The sequence below is a fragment of the Squalius cephalus genome (genome assembly GCF_949319135.1).
Source record: "Squalius cephalus genome assembly, chromosome: 16".
In the NCBI taxonomy this organism is placed as follows: Eukaryota; Metazoa; Chordata; class Actinopteri; order Cypriniformes; family Leuciscidae; genus Squalius; species Squalius cephalus.
Genome location: NC_137137.1, coordinates 29,996,358 through 30,014,854, shown reverse-complemented (window position 1 = coordinate 30,014,854; position 18,497 = coordinate 29,996,358). Strand labels below are relative to the sequence as shown.

At 39.0% G+C, this 18,497-nt stretch overlaps 1 protein-coding gene across 1 annotated transcript; it reads right to left on the bottom strand.

Annotated features, from left to right (window-relative positions):
* Positions 1-245: 245 nt before the first annotated feature.
* LOC307173767 (taste receptor type 1 member 1-like) lies at positions 246-8,081 on the bottom strand (the record flags this gene model as incomplete). Its single annotated transcript, XM_079897145.1, has 6 exons — positions 246-1,180; positions 5,752-5,872; positions 6,155-6,367; positions 6,594-7,340; positions 7,473-7,767; positions 7,903-8,081. The coding sequence occupies 6 exons, from the start codon at positions 8,079-8,081 to the stop codon at positions 246-248; spliced, it is 2,490 nt and encodes an 829-aa protein (XP_079753271.1).
* Positions 8,082-18,497: the final 10,416 nt, after the last annotated feature.

The following is an 18,497-nucleotide window of genomic DNA, read 5'->3' as shown; positions in this document are numbered from 1 at the left end:
GTGAATGTGCAGGATGTGCAGGATAATCAGGATAATCGATTAATCCGCTTCTATAGGTAAATAACTAGAACTATTTGTGCTACAAATAATATGATAATAAATAAAAGTTTGCAATATCAAGCTTGTGTACAGCTAAAATAACTGGAAGCGGATGAGAACGGATGCCTCGCACATTAAAGCTATTAATGGCAGCACCTGCTCTTATGTTAAAAATAAAGTGGGTACACAAAGACTAAAGTCTAAGTTTAAGTCTTACTAATGGTTTGGGTGTAATTCTGAATAGATGTTTGAAAGTATGCTGGAGTGTTCTTTTGTGGTTGGAATATTATGATGTAAGATTTTGGTATGAAATAGCTAAAGAGAATTCCATTTATACTGGATATCTGGGCCAATGCATTCAAAAGGATGATATATTTGCTCTTGAAAGATTGGTATGCTGTAAAATAAACAATCCAGGTCAGATAGTATAAAATGAGACTGAAGGTTATTGATTTGGCCTCATTGTAATTTTTCGGCAGATCTCTTCCCATGTAAGAAAACAGGAGACACAGGAAACTAAGAAACCAACTTATAAACACAACTATGGTTAATGTTATCATGTTCCCCCTTTCACAGATGAGCATAATTTGGTCCTTATAAGTCCATGAGTCAGCGATGGGTTCGACAGGAGAGACAGTCATCCATATCACACAAGAAATTAAATGAATGGCAGAAGCAAATGCAATGAAGAGCCACTGTCCATTGTGCTTTACCCAAAGGCTGTGCACCCTAGGGAACTGAGCAGCCATTTTAAAAACACAAATAATTTGAAAGGAACGGACAGTCAAACATGAAAGACAGACAGTGAAGAAAAATGCAAAAATGGCATTTCTCAGGTGGCAATGTACAACTGTGGGTTGTCCAAAAAAAAAGAATGCACTTATGCTAGACAAAATCAAAGACGTCAACATCAGGAAACACATGCTACCACCAGCAGACCTCACCACTGGTGTGTTGTAATTGTAGGAGAAAAGGCAAAATATGGCAATAAGTAAAATAATTATGCATATGGCAAACACCATGACAGCGATTGATGGGATTTCTGTGAACTGAAGATAGAGAACAGAACGTGTCTTACATGTTGTGCTGCCTTCATCAGACCATTCACTCTCTGCACATGGAAAACAGGTATAGGGGTCTCCTGAAAAAGAGTAAAATAATATAAATGTTTAAAATAGCATTTTGCCAAAAACCCATAAGCATGTGAAAAGAAATACAGTAGGGCCTATACTTAAGCATACTTTTAAAAAGAATAATTATCCTTTAAAAGAATATTTTGTACAGTTTTTTATTCGCTTTAGTACTATTTTCACAAGGTGAAAAAAATAAAAAAATAAAAAGTACAAAAATCCAAACTGTTCACACAGTCATTCTTTCAAAACAGTTATTCGCCTTATTTCTGATGATCTTAATGCGTTTTAAATTATGGGTGGCACTTCCGGTTTGGGGGAACTTCCATTCAAAATGACTGAAACTAATCATTTCAAATCATAATGTACAAATAAAGCTGATCCGTCAGTTTGACTGAATGAGCTGTCAACATAGCACTTGGTATTTTACTGTGACATTTTATAACAAGAACATCTATGTCAAGTCTTTCAGTCGCTGCATTCTTTTCCTCATGATTATTTTATTTTTTCCATTTGAATTCTGCTGTAATAGTATGTAAAAAGGACAACCTATACTGCACATTTGTGGTCTGTTCTCCTGATTTAATTTAATTCTCTTCAAATCCACGTAACTTTCCAGGTTTGTTTTCACAGGTAAATACAATTTTTGATTAAGGCAACGTATGTTACATAATATATTACTACAGTGATATTTAACCTGTCCGTTATTGCTGTGGAAAGAATCACGTTTTGGGGTTAGTCATGGTCTGTACCATGACAAGTACCTTGTTGATGCTTTTACACTTTTAAATGTCTTTTTAATGTTCGATGGTTGAAGAGTGAGTAGAATAATGTCATCTCATTGTGACAATCTTTTTAAACATATTATTACATTCATAGACCAAGCTTTTCCCTGATTGTTTACAGCTTAACGGAAGTTACACCAATAATTTGAACAAAGCGTCATGGGGCGTAAGAATAAGGTGGATATATGTTTTCTTTCCAAATATTTGTTTCACAACATCATTGTAGGCTAATATGTAATGAGAACATTTTGGTATAATCACTTGAACAGAACAGTTTCACAATTTTCAAAAAAGTATTTTTAACAATCAGTTTATTCAGTAGCAAATTATGCAAGTGTTAGGGTTAGTCTGTTTCTGGGTTTGAGTTTTGTTTGAGTTGTTAGCCTGTTAGTTTTGCACTGTTTCCAGTTCCAGTTTCCTTTCCTTTGTCTCTGACATCTGTTGCCATGGTGTTTGATTTACCATCATGTGTCTCACCTGTGTCTAGTTATTCATCTTGTTTTGTCCCTAGTGTTTCTCTAAGTATAGTCCTCACTTTCAGTTAGTCTTGGTCTGATCTTGTCTTTGTATTAGTGGTTGTCGGTTTCAAGACAACATTAAAGGGGGGGTGAAATGCTCATTTTCACTCAATCTCCTGTTAATCTTGAGTACCTATAGAGTAGTATTGCATCCTTCATATCTCCAAAAAGTCTTTAGTTTTATTAGTTTCTTTAGTTTAAAGATAGGCTGTACCGAGTCTTTCCGAAAAAACCCGAGCGTCTGGAGGTGGGCCGTGTGGGCGAAGCCAGAGCCATAGAGAGAATCCGTCGATCTGGGCTTTGTTTATAAAACATTCATCGTCGAAATGCAGGGAACAAACAGTCTACACAACTACACAACAATCTGCATCCACTGTTCCTAACGCTGGGTTCTTTGGGAAGCTTTCCCTCACATCCAAAAACACACTTTGGAGACACTATGCAGCGCTGCCGATGATTTCCTGTTGAAGCGCGTTGATGTGCGCGGTCTCGCTCTCCTCTGGTCGACGTGTGCGCGGCCGCGCTTTTCCGGGAGAAATGCTCATATAAGGAATTCCACTCTGATCTACGTCATTAGATCCACGGTCGAAAAAAAAACAGCCGAAACTTGTACCAACCCGGAAGTAAGATTTTCGGCACAGAAATTCTCTGTTATTCGTCCAAAATATTTTTTAAAAACTTTGGCCATGTTATGCATGAGAATCCATCTCTTTAACACTGTAAACAACTCTGAATACATGAAACACCATTGTACCCCCCCTTTAAGTGAAATGTTGTTGTGAAAAAAATCCATCATGTTTGTAATATATATCCAGTGTGTAGCCCGTTCTCATCCCAAGGCGTCATATACTGACGCTTTTGACATTTCGTCTACATCGAACGCACATGGCACCCTTTAGCGTCAATATGAGACGCAGATAGATATGGGCCAGAAGGCGCCTCCTAGCGGTCTAACTCTAACCTTACCCCAGACCTAAACCTACCCATAACCGAACAAAGCTCTGTGCGAAATGTCAAAAGCGTCAGTATATGACGCCCTAGGATGAGAATGCGTTGTAATAAGATATGGTATGGTCATGAGGTTTAGTGCTATGTAGTTTGTTGCAATATAGTGAATGTTCTCACTGTACACTGTAAGTGAATGGAGTACCACCAATTTCCCCTCCTCTTTTTGAACCTTCAATAAATACTCCACTACACTGACATACTCTGCTCTGTGCCTATATATATATATATATATATATATATATATATATATATATATATATATATATATTATATCAGCTGAGCTGTATGTGGAGGGTTTCTGATTGCTTGCTGCAATAAGATTTGTTCACAAACATAGAGCCAAACTATTTAAAGGCACAATATGTAACTTTTTTGCTTTAAAAATAGCAAAAATCACTATATGTATGTTATATATTTTTTTTAGTTGTGTACTTACATTATCCCGACTGTTTCCAACAACTTTCAAACCAGGAGAAATTTGTAAATTAATTCGAAGACACGTCCCGTTTCTTTATTTCCGTTTTGTCACAGTCAATGGGGTCATATCCGCGTTGTCCCTGGTTTCCGCTCGTGCTGCCATAGCAACCAGAGCTATGAACCAGAGCCCTCTGATAGTAACCAAAGCGACAGACGTGGACAAATGTGTAGTTCGCAATGTCTATTTGCACGCTGTTGTTGTTTCGTTCAAACATTATAGACCATGGCAAGCAGACTTTGGATAAAAAAGGAGAACTAAAACGAGAATCAATATCAGCGCGGTGTTTTCGAGATGCCAAGAGCATCTAAATACCATAGACAGTATATAAACGAGAGCTCCACGTCCAAGACTTCGACCGCTCCTACATGTACTTTATTAAACAGGTGAGCACATTTACATAAAACTAATCAATGTTATATAGTTCAACAATGATAAAATGTCAGAATATGATCTGTATGTTATTCTAATGTTGATCTAGCTTACTGCTAGTCTCATACAGACAAACTAACACATACATTTCAACACACTCAAATGCAGTTTAGTGTGCTAGTGTAATGTTAGACCAAGTGAAACAGCGCTGCGTTACCTCACAAGTTTAATTTGTCTAATAAACTGCCCTGTGACAAAGCCCGTCTACGGAAAGCCTGTTCACTCCAACGCCCTATTAAGTCCTATTGATTGTAGTTCCAATCAGAGTTCCACTGGGGGCGCTCGCCATGAGTGCAAAATGAATGGGAGTCAATGGAGCTAGACGGCTAAATTTGTCTCCCTCACCCGATTGCCGTTGAGAAATCTCAGATTTGATTGTAGGTTTTGCAAGTTCAACATGGGTTATAGATTGAAAGTTGAATGAACGAGTACTTATTTCTTTTCGATTTCTTACAGGTTGAGTTGTTGTTGCCCATAACACGCTAGCATTCTGCTAATGACGTCAGCATTCTGACGTCATTGACATTTTAAAAGACTTTTTAAAGCAAATAAGTGACTCAAAAAAATCTAACACCAAGCAATGTGTAATTTCTTTGCATCCCCTTTCGAAAACAACATTCAAATTACTAGACAAAAAATTATATCCTAAGAAAAGTGGATTTTGAGCGGTATAGCTCCATAGACCTCCATTCATTCTGCACTCGTCATGTGAGCGCCCTCATATGGAACAAGAGTGGAACTGCAACCGGAAGTTTATTGAGTGGCTCTTCTCCCCTCATTAGACTTTCTCTGCCTGTGAGTAATTCTGCGTGTAGTTCGGTAGAATGAAATGTCCATATTCCTTTTATATCCGCGGGACATACAGCTCCACACACGACGCGAGTCCCGCGGACTCTTAGCAATCCCGAACTGCTTTATATCACAGTCATGATAAAAGCATCGATGTATTCAGTCATCCATAAACATTATTAGATCGGTCGGCTTGACGTTGACGACAAGATCCATAATTCTTAGCAAATGTTGCTTCATCAATCTACGCCTTTGTTATTGTAAAGAGGTAAGCGACCCCTAGTGGCGAAAAATTCCATAGGCTACTGTCCGTTTAAATGTTGAGCGTCAAGCTCAGTGGCTGCAGATGCAACCAGCTTGTGCCATGTAGTGATAGCAGATTACATTAAGGACCTAGGCTATTTTCTAGGACCTAGTTTTATAACAAAACTAGAAATTAAATGGATGTGGGAAAATAGTTTGCCTTCAAATCACACTTAAAAAAAGCACCATAAAGTATATTGTGGTGATAAAATGGACAGAAGAAACTAAGTACCAAGGACAAGGTGTCATTGACCACATCCTAAGGTACTTACGAGAATGATCCACATAGCTGTTACGCTGGCATTTTTTACATGTAAAACAGCAACTATGAAAACCTTCAGGTTGCCTTGAAAATCCCTCCTTGCACTCAGCAGAGCAGTTTGAGAAAGGAACCTTTAAAGAATAAGAAAATGTGTAAGTAAAGTTACAGTTTTTCTTAATTAATTTTTTTTTACAAACAATTAACTTAACCATCTGAACACTACGTTTTTTTCCATAAACAAATTAAATACTAATTACATAATTCCTTTAAACACACACACATTTCTCAGATCTTGATTTCAAACATGAAAAAGCATTGACCTTCATTTGGAGAAATTTGCTAAATTGACTGAGGAAAAACTGGAATCTATAAAGCTAAATGTTTAGATAAAGGCTCATCAAATGAAGACTTACAGAACCGTTGTTATGCCAGGGCAGGAGAGAGTTGTTGATTGTAAAAGTCAGTTCTGGATATGTATCATATGTGCCCACTATCTCAAACTGTGGAGGATTTACATCAGTGTGCCAGAGCACAACTGCATAATTGATGGGTGGATCATAATTATCATCATATTTCACCTGACGACCATTGAGTGGAAAATCCAACTTCTTAATTTCTCCCACAAGCTGTTGTGAGTTGTGGTGATTATTGAACAAAAAAGACAAAATATAATATTACTATAACTTTAATAAGTTAATATAAATATTGTTTTATTTAGTTATTAAATTATTGTAAATAATATAATATGCAATTTCATAAAAATATGAACAATATTTAATGAAAACATTGTTGCTTCAATAATGTAATTAATATATTGATCAACTTGTCATAAATTCAAATGAATTCTCTTACCATGTATGGCTTTACCACTGTGTTTTTGCGGCATCCATTCATGTCGCACTGCAGAACCTTATGTAATGCATGAGCTATGGTGTATATGGCAGCATAGATGGCAAAAGAGAATGTGGGATTTTCATTTATAATCTCCTCTGCGGTCCACAATGTGCAGTAATCACAAACTTGATTACATGTCTTACTCTTACTCTGGATGTCACTCTCTTCATTATGGGTGACATCAGTTGATCTCTTGTCTTTATAGACAAATTCATTAAATCCAGGCAATGTCAACAATCTCTCTGTAATACCAATGATTGTGCCAATTTCCCCAATTCCTGGCTCTCTGGGAAGCTGTTGATTCATAGCCCATGCTTGACTTGCAATCCATACTTTGTCTTGGATGTTGTTTGCTATGGCTGCTTTGATAATGTTGCTTGCATATTGTGGCATAGCAAAAACAACAATGACATTGATATTGAGCATATTAATCTTTTGAATTGTTAGACTGTAGTTTGCATTTAGGCTTAGACTCTCTTGGTAGGCCAAACAAATGCCAGTATTTCTTATATACGTGTTAAACAGCTTTAGTCCGTCTGAACTGTAATCATCTTGGCTACCAAGAAAGGCAACCCAGTTCCATCCAAACCATTGAATGATGTGAATAATCATTTCTATCAGGTTTTTGTTGCTAGGGATTGTTCTTACAAAAGCAGGATACTTAAGTTTGTTGCTTAATGCATAGCTAGAAGCTCCATAATTCACCTTTGAAACAGAAGAAAAAAAAAATTATAAACAATTCATTCGCATTTTACTGAATATAATAAATGTGTAGTCCTGAACAAAGGGCAGTAAGTATTTTGCTATATAAACTGTATAAAAAGAAGCTTAACTTACCATAGGTATAAGGTCCATTGTGAATAGTGGAGCAATAGTAATAGTTTGTGTGCTTCCCAATGGCCCTGTTAAAGCAATCACTTTAGGCTGATAGTTCAGTTTTTCTTTAGGTTTTATTGACCCATTCTTTGAAATAAAACTTAAAACTGAAGGGATATTCTTTGTATTAGAACAATGGTCAAAAATGGCATAGCCCAAAGAAACATTGGGCAGAAGAGTGGTGGAGTTATTAATCTCTTCAACAGCAAACCTCATAACTTGCAACATCTGATAGCCAGATTTTGAGGGACTGTGCCTTGAAAACATCAGTGAGGAAGTTAATAGCATGCAACTGAATTTTCACTTCATAAATTTGACTTTGAGCAAATGCTGCTGTGATTTACAATATTGCATATTGACAACCTGACTGATAAAAAAAATCCTTGCTTACCTGAAACATTCAGTGGTCTCTGGGGAGAACAGGGGTGTCTCATGGTCAATTTCATGTAAAGTGAAAAGGCCACCCAATAAGTAATCTCCTTCTAAGCTGAACTGTTTTGAGCAAGAAACTTTGAAAAAGAAACAATTAGTAAAGCCAACAAGGAAAATGTAAATGCTACTGAGAGACATTGTTTAAAATTGCCTGTTGGATGAAGCAGATGTGCAGTGGCTAGTCGTTTGAGAATCAGGCTCATATTCTTGAGTTAGTTTTCTTAAAACACATTTCAATTTGCTTAAACCACTATATTCAGCGATTACAAATGTAAATTTCCATATCTAAACTCACAAAGCATATGTCAGTCAGTTATTAAATAGAGCATTACACCACATTCATGACATATTTTTCAAACTGTGACCTTCTAAACTCTCAGCAGGGATTTATGGTTGGATCACTCTTCCCCTATCATGTGTTCTGGTATTTTATTTAAGCATTTCAAAAAGGGGAGAGCAATTTTGTTTTCTTCTGAAGTATAGCGTTTAAAGTTATATTTTTGAGATTATTACATTACTGTTGGCCCTAATTTATTTTTCTTATAAGCTCTCAACATAATGTTGTGGGTAGAGAGCTAATTAAATAGGGAGCTAGCTTAGTTTACTATAGCAGTAGATCAACGTTATCTGTGAAAACATGTACGTGTATGTATGTATGTATGGGTTTTGTGTGTATATGTTATTTTTATTTTTATTTTTATATGATCTTTGGCCAACCAATTTAAATACGATACTATCTTTTCACATGGCCTTTGATGAATTGAATTATGATGGAGAGGATGTAAAACATTGTATTGATATAGATAATAATTTAAATTGCAGATATTACACTCCTGAACAATTAAAAAGTTTAAATAATACAAACAGTTACTCATTTCTGCACCTTAACATTAGAAGCTTGGGTAAACACCATTAAGAATTAGCTACTTTACTTTCTAACTCTGACTGTAACTTTGATGTTATTGGTTGCAGTGAAACCTGGCTTAATGATAGGACCTTTACTGATATTCTAGATGGATATAAGCTCATTATTAAAAATAGGCTTGGGCGTACTGGTGGTGGTGTTTGTTTATATGTTCACTCCAGATATCATATTAATGTTTGTGATGATATTGTCTTAGATGACAATCATTCTGATTCACTTTTTGTTGAGATAATTCTCACTAATGCAAAAAAAATTATAGTAGGAGTGATTTATCGGCCTCCTGACTCTGACCTTGACGCTTTCGAGGGTAAGCTGGAGGACATTTTATTCTCCATAAACAAGAAAAACAAAGATTGTGTCATACTTGGGGACTTCAATATTGATGTCTCCAAAGATGACGTTGTAAAAAGAGACTTTGTTAATACCTTGCATTCATTATCTTTTTTTTGTACCATAAATCAATTTACCAGAGTAATGTCCTCCACTAGGACAGTTATTGACAATATCATCACAAATATTCGAAATACTAAACTGGAGTTGTGTTATCTGACATTACTGACCATTTTCCGATTGTATTGTTTTTAGATTTTGCAAACAAGAATGAATTACCACGGCGAAAAACAAAAATTAAAGTACTAAATGAGAGAACTCTGAAACTACTGAATGAAAACTTACAGGCTAAAACATGGAAAGCAGTCTATGACTGCAACGATCCTGATATTGCTTATGATAACTTGATAAATGAAATTACAAATTCTATTTGTTGTACTATCCCTGAAAAGAACGCCGGACATCGTGCAACTGGTCTCAACCCCTGGCTCACAAAGGGTATCTTAAAATCTAACACCCATAAAAATAAGCTTTATAAACGTTTCTTAAAATGCCCAAGTGCTTTGAACAAGAATATATATATTAGTTACAGGAATAAACTTACTAATATAATAAGGATAAGTAAAAGTAACCACTATACATACCTCATAAAAGCATCACAGGGTGACTCTAAGAGGTCTTGGAAAGTGCTGAATGAAGTCCGACCTTAACAAGAGCAAAAACAACGCTGTGCTTCCAAATGCTGTGGGCATACACTCAAACTTGGGTAATAAATATATGCATGACATTGATTTAGCAAATAATTTTAATAATAACTTTAACTCTATTGGGGAAAAACTCTCTAACAAAATAGTTCAACCTCAGGGTATCACTTTTGACCATTACTTGCGGGGCTCTTATGCAAATTCTTTTTTTATGAAACCAACTAATTGCGATGAAGTCTATAAAATAATTACAAGTTTACGAAGCTCGTACACTGCTGGTGAGGATGAAATTTGTAGTAAAATTCTGAAAGCCATAGCACTTAATATCATGGAGCCATTGACTTATTGTATTAATCTCTCTCTGCTCTCTGGAATTGTACCAAAATGGACGAAAATTGGCAGAATTATACCAGTGTTTAAATCTGGGGATAAAAATGATATGTGCAATTATCGTCCAATATCAATCTTGCCCACAATCTCCAAGGTTTTAGAGAGAGTAGTGTACAATAGGCTATATGGCTACCTTGAAAAATTTAATATTATTGCTTCTTCTCAATATGGTTTTAGAAAAGAAAGAACCATATGCATGGCGGTACTCGATCTGATTGAAAAGATTAATGATGCCATTGATAAAGGTGACAGCGGTATTGGTATTTTTTTAGATTTATCTAAGGCGTTTGATACTATTGATTTTGACATCCTATTGAATAAATTACACCATTATGGAGTTAGAGGATTAGGCCTTAGTTGGTTCACAAGTTATTTATTTGGTAGACAGCAGTATGTAAGTATTAACGAACAAATTTCAATAAGTAAACTCATTACATGTGGAGTCCCTCAGGGATCCATTTTGGGCCCTCTGCTTTTTTTAATTGATATAAATGATTTAGAAAATTCCACAATGGCATTACACAAAGTTTTATTTGCTGACGACACAAACTTATTTATGTCACATAAGAATCCAGATGAAATGGAAGAAACAATAAATAGAGAGCTAAGAAATGTTCGGTGTAATAAATTATCTCTTAACATAATAAGACAAACTACATTGTGTTTCATTCCAAAATAAATCAATTGGCAAATAAGCATGTCTGTCTTAAAATAAATGAACAAATTATTGAAAGAGTAAACACCACTAAATTTCTTGGAGTCTTTATTGATGAATGTCTACAATTTAAATATCATATTGATCAGTTAATAAAAAAATTATCAAAATACGTTGGATTATTTTTCAAAGTAAGAAATTTTCTTCCACAGTCAGCACTTGTCATCTTATATAAAACCTTGTTTGAGTCTCATTTAAATTATTGTAATGTCATATGGTGTAATACTTTTACTAGCTACCTGAATAAAATACAGTCTTTACAGAAAAAAATTATACGGGTATTAACCATAGACTGTAAAAATTGGTCTGAGCCAAATACCCCCTCGCGTCCATTGTTTCATCGTCTTGGTTTATTAAAGGTCCCGTTCTTCGTGATCCCATGTTTCAAACTTTAGTTAGTGTGTAATGTTGTTGTTAGAGTATAAACTAGATGTACCGCATCGCGGTACAAAATATGACCGCCGCTCAGGCCTGCACTGGCTTTCCACAAAAATAAATGACGTGGAGTAATTTGGCTGTATTGCGTGTTTATGTATATACCTAAAAAAAGTAGTAGTATGTGCATGTCTGTCTGTCTGTGTGTGTGTGTGTGTGTGTGTGTGTGTGTGTGTGTGTATGTGTGTGTGTTTGTGTATGTGTGTGTCTGTGTGTGTGTGTGTGTGTGTGTGTGTGTGTGTGTGTGTGTGTGTGTGTGTGTGTCTGTGCGTGTATGTATGTGTGCGTACATGTGTGTGCGTGTGTGTTTGTGTGTGTGTGTCTGTGCATGTGGATTTGTATGTGTGTGTATGGGTGTGTGTCTGTGCGTGTGGATGTCAGTGTGTGTGCATGCTTGCGTTTGTTTGTATTCCTGCATGTGTGTGTGTGACAGTATCATCCTAAACCAGCAACCCTTCGCTCAACAGCACCATCTACAGGCCGATGAGTGTACAGTCACTAAATGTGCACATAAATGAATTTATTTTATACCCCCCCCATGGATGAAATTCTACGAAACTTAGCAGAGGATACCCCCAGAGGATGTCAAGTTAATCATACACATGAAATATGGTGCAGTTCTGAACATCTCCACTGAAGATAGGGGCGATTAAAGCAGAATAATATTGCATTTTAATTTTTTATGGGAGGGGCGCAAATCACAAATGAGTGATTATGGGCTAGGTTGATGTGGGCCCTTAAGAGCAACATACCATAAAAATGTCTTCATCCTCGGTGCCACGGTTCAGGTAGTTATTTAGGAAAAACTGAATTTTTTTGGGTTTGGGGGGGCCCAGCGCGGGGGGGGGGAGTGGCCCTCCGGGGACCAAACGAAATTTTTCCGTAGAAGTCTAGTGGGGCTACATGCCCACCAAATTTCATGTTCCCCGGTGTTTCGGTGTCCCTGGTATCGTTGACGAAAAATTTACCGGGGGCCCCAGCGCAGGGGGGGAAGTGGCCCCCGGGGACCAAACAAAATTTTTCCGTAAAAGTCTAGTAGACCAACATACCATAAAAATTTCTTCATCCTCGGTGCCACGGTTCAGGTAGTTATTTAGGAAAAACTGCATTTTTTTGGGTTTGGGGGGGCCCAGCGCGGGGGGGAGTGGCCCCCGGGGACCAAACGAAATTTTTCCGTAGAAGTGTAGTGGGGCTACATGCCCACCAAATTTCATGTTCCCCGGTGCTTCGGTGTCCCTGGTATCGTTGACGAAAAATTTACGGGGGCCCCAGCGCGGGGGGGGGGGGGGGGGAAGTGGCCCCCGGGGACCAAATGAAATTTTTCCGTAAAAGTCTAGTAGACCAACATACCATAAAAATTTCTTCATCTTCGGTGCCACGGTTCAGGTAGTTATTTAGGAAAAACTGCATTTTTTTGGTTTTGGGGGGGCCCAGCGCGGGGGGGGAGTGGCCCCCGGGGACCAAATGAAATTTTTCCGTAAAAGTCTAGTAGACCAACATACCATAAAAATTTCTTCATCTTCGGTGCCACGGTTCAGGTAGTTATTTAGGAAAAACTGCATTTTTTTGGTTTTGGGGGGGCCCAGCGCGGGGGGGGAGTGGCCCCCGGGGACAAAACGAAATTTTTCCGTAGAAGTCTAGTGGGGCTACATGCCCACCAAATTTCATGTTCCCCGGTGCTTCGGTGTCCCTGGTATCGTTGACGAAAAATTTACGGGGGCCCCAGCGCGCGGGGGGGAGTGGCCCCCGGGGACCAAACGAAATTTTTCCGTAAAAGTCTAGTAGACCAACATACCATAATAATTTCTTCATCCTCGGTGCCACGGTTCAGGTAGTTATTTAGGAAAAACTGCATTTTTTTGGGTTTGGGGGGGCCCAGCGCGGGGGGGGGAGTGGCCCCCGGGGACCAAACGAAATTTTTCCTTAGAAGTCTAGTGGGGCTACATGCCCACCAAATTTCATGTTCCCCGGTGCTTCGGTGTCCCTGGTATCGTTGACGAAAAATTTACGGCGGCCCCAGCGCGGGGGGGGGAAGTGGCCCCCGGGGACCAAACGAAATTTTTCCGTAAAAGTCTAGTAGACCAACATACCATAAAAATTTCTTCATCCTCGGTGCCACGGTTCAGGTAGTTATTTAGGAAAAACTGCATTTTTTTGGGTTTGGGGGGGCCCAGCGCGGGGGGGGAGTGGCCCCCGGGGACCAAACGAAATTTTTCCTTAGAAGTCTAGTGGGGCTACATGCCCACCAAATTTCATGTTCCCCGGTGCTTCGGTGTCCCTGGTATTGTTGACGAAAAATTTACGGGGGCCCCAGCGCGGGGGGGGAAGTGCCCCCGGGGACCAAACGAAATTTTTCCGTAAAAGTCTATTAGACCAACATACCATAAAAATTTCTTCATCCTCGGTGCCACGGTTCAGGTAGTTATTTAGGAAAAACTGCATTTTTTGGGGTTTGGGGGGGCCCAGAGCGGGGGGGGAGTGGCCCCCGGGGACCAAACAAAATTTTTCCTTAGAAGTCTAGTGGGGCTACATGCCCACCAAATTTCATGTTCCCCGGTGCTTCGGTGTCCCTGGTATCGTTTACGAAAAATTCAGTAAGGTGACAAAAAAAAAAAAAAAAAAAAACTTTGACAATCCCTATATGACCGCTTTCGCTAGCTACGCTAGCGGCGGTCATAATAATATCTGTAAAATGATAAAGCTCAAAGTTCAATGCCAAGCGAGATATTTTAGAAGTCGCCTACATCGAACGGCCCGTTTGGACTACATCCCTCTACTTCCTTCTTTAATGACGTCATTAAAACCGTTTTTTGACTAACCTCCGCCCACAGGAATGCTCCCTCAACTCTACCGAAATTCGTTTATGTACTTGCGCACTTCTAATAACTTACTGTTTACTCAGCTCTTACGGTGATTTTCTGAAGTAAAACTGACGCTTCATCTTTTGTGTGATGTACAATAAACTTTATTAAACTCATCAGTATATGTTTGATCATCATTCAGACAGCAGACTTGTAGGCCATTAATAAATAATGGATACATACAAGCAGATGACAAATACGTTATAATAACCGTAATTAAACTACTAAACTATACCTGTTTCATCTCCATACAGCACTCTGACTCTGTAGGCATTATTGTCCGACTCGAAATGAACACCATTACTGAGAGTTTCTGATATTATCATCATTCCGAGAGATGAAATTGTCCTGAGAGACTGAGCGCGAGCTCATGAAGCTCCGCCCCCTGTGTTGTCCAGCAGCAGCTCATTTGCATTTAAAGGGCACACACTAAAACAGAGCGTTTTTCTGAGCCCCAAAAAATGACAATTTAAACATGCTGTAAAAAATTATCTGTTGGGTATTTTGAGCTGAAACTTCACATACACACTCTGGGGACATCAGAGACTTATTTTACATCTTGTGAAAAGGGGCATATTACGGGACCTTTAAGACTTACCGAATATAATGTTTTTCATAATGCCTGTATGATATTTCAGGTTGTTCATAAGTTAAATTGCCGATTGTGTGAACTTGTCCCAATCAGTCGACCCCAGCATATATATCACACAAGGGAAAAACATTTAATTACTGGTAAATTAAGACGATTGAAATGTACGAGCCTGAGTGTAGTCTGTAGAGGTCCGCAGATTTGGAATGAGCTTGAGGTAAATCTTAAATTGTTGCATTCTGTCTCCGTTTTCAAGAAAAATCTTAAGGGAAAATTGCTTTTAACATACACTTTTTGATCACTTTGTAAGTGTCTTACTTGTGCTGGGATTGTCTGTTTGTTTGTAGTGTTTGTGTCTTGTTGTATTTATATATCTGTTTTATTTGTCTATGGATTGAGTTTTTTGTTCGTATATTATGTTGTATGTTGTTATTGGGCCCCCTCCTAAAAGCTTTAATAGCTTCTTCGGGGTTTCCCCTTTTTCACACAAAATATATTATTGTATTTTGTATTTGTCTTTAAAACTAGATGTACCGCATCGCGGTACAAAATATGACCGCCGCTCAGGCCTGCACTGGCTTTCCACAAAAATAAATGACGTGGAGTAATTTGGCTGTATTGCGTGTTTATGTATATACCTAAACAAAGTAGTAGTATGTGCATGTCTGTCTGTGTGTGTGTGTGTGTGTGTGTGTGTGTGTGTGTGTGTATGTGTGTGTGTTTGTGTATGTGTGTGTCTGTGTGTGTGTGTGTGTGTGTGTGTGTGTGTCTGTGCGTGTATGTATGTGTGCGTACATGTGTGCGCGTGTGTGTTTGTGTGTGTGTGTCTGTGCATGTGGATTTGTATGTGTGTGTATGGGTGTGTGTCTGTGCGTGTGGATGTCAGTGTGTGTGCATGCTTGCGTTTGTTTGTATTCCTGCATGTGTGTGTGTGACAGTATCATCCTAAACCAGCAACCCTTCGCTCAACAGCACCATCTACAGGCCGATGAGTGTACAGTCACTAAATGTGCACATAAATGAATTTATTTTATACCCCCCCATGGATGAAATTCTACGAAACTTAGCAGAGGATACCCCCAGAGGATGTCAAGTTAATCATACACATGAAATATGGTGCAGTTCTGAACATCTCCACTGAAGATAGGGGCGATTAAAGCAGAATAATATTGCATTTTCATTTTTTATGGGAGGGGCGCAAATCACAAATGAGTGATTATGGGCTAGGTTGATGTGGGCCCTTAAGAGCAACATACCATAAAAATTTCTTCATCCTCGGTGCCACGGTTCAGGTAGTTATTTAGGAAAAACTGCATTTTTTGGGGTTTGGGGGGGCCCAGCGCGGGGGGGGGGGGGGGGAGTGGCCCCCGGGGACCAAACGAAATTTTTCCGTAGAAGTCTAGTGGGGCTACATGCCCACCAAATTTCATGTTCCCCGGTGTTTCGGTGTCCCTGGTATCGTTGACGAAAAATTTACGGGGGCCCCAGCGCGGGGGGGGGGAAGTGGCCCCCGGGGACCAAACGAAATTTTTCCGTAAAAGTCTAGTAGACCAACATACCATAAAAATTTCTTCATCCTCGGTGCCATGGTTCAGGTAGTTATTTAGGAAAAACTGAATTTTTTTGGGTTTGGGGGGGCCCAGCGCGGGGGGGGAGTGGCCCCCGGGGACCAAACGAAATTTTTCCGTAGAAGTGTAGTGGGGCTACATGCCCACCAAATTTCATGTTCCCCGGTGCTTCGGTGTCCCTGGTATCGTTGACGAAAAATTTACGGGGGCCCCAGCGCGGGGGGGGAGTGGCCCCCGGGGACCAAACGAAATTTTTCCGTAAAAGTCTAGTAGACCAACATACCATAAAAATTTCTTCATCCTCGGTGCCACGGTTCAGGTAGTTATTTAGGAAAAACTGAATTTTTTGGGGTTTGGGGGGGCCCAGCACGGGGGGGGGGAGTGGCCCCCGGGGACCAAACAAAATTTTTCCGTAGAAGTCTAGTGGGGCTACATGCCCACCAAATTTCATGTTCCCCGGTGCTTCGGTGTCCCTGGTATCGTTGACGAAAAATTTACGGGGGCCCCAGCGCGGGGGGGGAAGTGGCCCCCGGGGACCAAACGAAATTTTTCCGTAAAAGTCTAGTAGACCAACATACCATAAAAATTTCTTCATCCTCGGTGCCACGGTTCAGGTAGTTATTTAGGAAAAACTGCATTTTTTTGGGTTTGGGGGGGCCCAGCGCGGGGGGGGGAGTGGCCCCCGGGGACCAAACGAAATTTTTCCTTAGAAGTCTAGTGGGGCTACATGCCCACCAAATTTCATGTTCCCCGGTGCTTCGGTGTCCCTGGTATCGTTGACGAAAAATTCAGTAAGGTGACGGAAAAAAAAAAAAAAAAAAACCTTTGACAATCCCTATATGACCGCTTTCGCTAGCTACGCTAGCGGCGGTCATAATTATGACGTGTGAAATAAAGAATAAAGAAGAAGAAGAAGAATTAGAATCACTAAGGTTTCAAAAAGTTTAAAGGTGGTGAGCAAATATAAAAATTGCTGAGTACTGTGGTGTTGCACATCACATTTGTGTATGAAATATTGTTAATGCTCTCCCTGGAGGCTGAAAACCAATGCTGAATTCATAGATGTTGAATGGCCAGCTACACTGTTGCTGTTCACATATACTTTACATTTTTAAATTTGCTTAACCCAGTTCCGGCATAAATTTTAATGTTTTTGCATATCTGACATTATTCTAGATTTGTCACCCCACAAGTGTCACATTAATCCACCAGTGTCACTTCATAACACAAACTGCTCAGAATTAATCATACCCCTGGTAAATATGATAAAAAATGGCTGTAAAAAATAAATCTGCATCATTTATCCTTTTGATCTTTCATTAAAAAAAATTGGCAAAAATCGAACCTATCATTGAAGTAAAAGAATTTAAAGTGTGTGTGTGTGTGTGTGGGGGGGGGGGGGGGTCGGTCACATTATGAAATAAATGTTTTTCTCTAAAACACGTTGGCCACAATTATTCATACCCCTAGAATTTTTTTATGAATAAAATATCTCTGAAGTATATTCCCATAATATTTACCTTTTTTTAGCACACCAGGGTGACTAGGAACATGAAATTGTCCAGCTATGACTTCTTGTTTCACAGGAGTTTATATATGAGGAAACACAAAGGCCAAATTCCCTTAATCATCCATCACAATGAGTAAAACCAAAGAATATAGTTCTGATGTGCAGCAAAAGATTGTTGAGCATCACAAAATAGAAAGTGGCTGTAAGAAAATAGTTAAAGAATTGAAAATCCCCATTTTGACCATCAGGGCAATAATTAAGAAGTTATAATCAACTAAAGAGGTTACGAATCTGCCAGGAAGAGGATGTGTGTCTATATTGTCTTAATGCACGATGAGGAGGAAAATTTGAGTGGCCAAAGACTCTTCAAGGATCACAGATGGAGAATTGCAGAGATTACTTGAGTCTTGGGGTCAGAAAGCCTAAAAAAAAATATCTAACAACCCCCACATCCACACATGTTGTTTAGGAGGTTTTCAAGAAAAATGCTCCTCGCTCATCCAAAAACAAACTCCAGCATATTCATT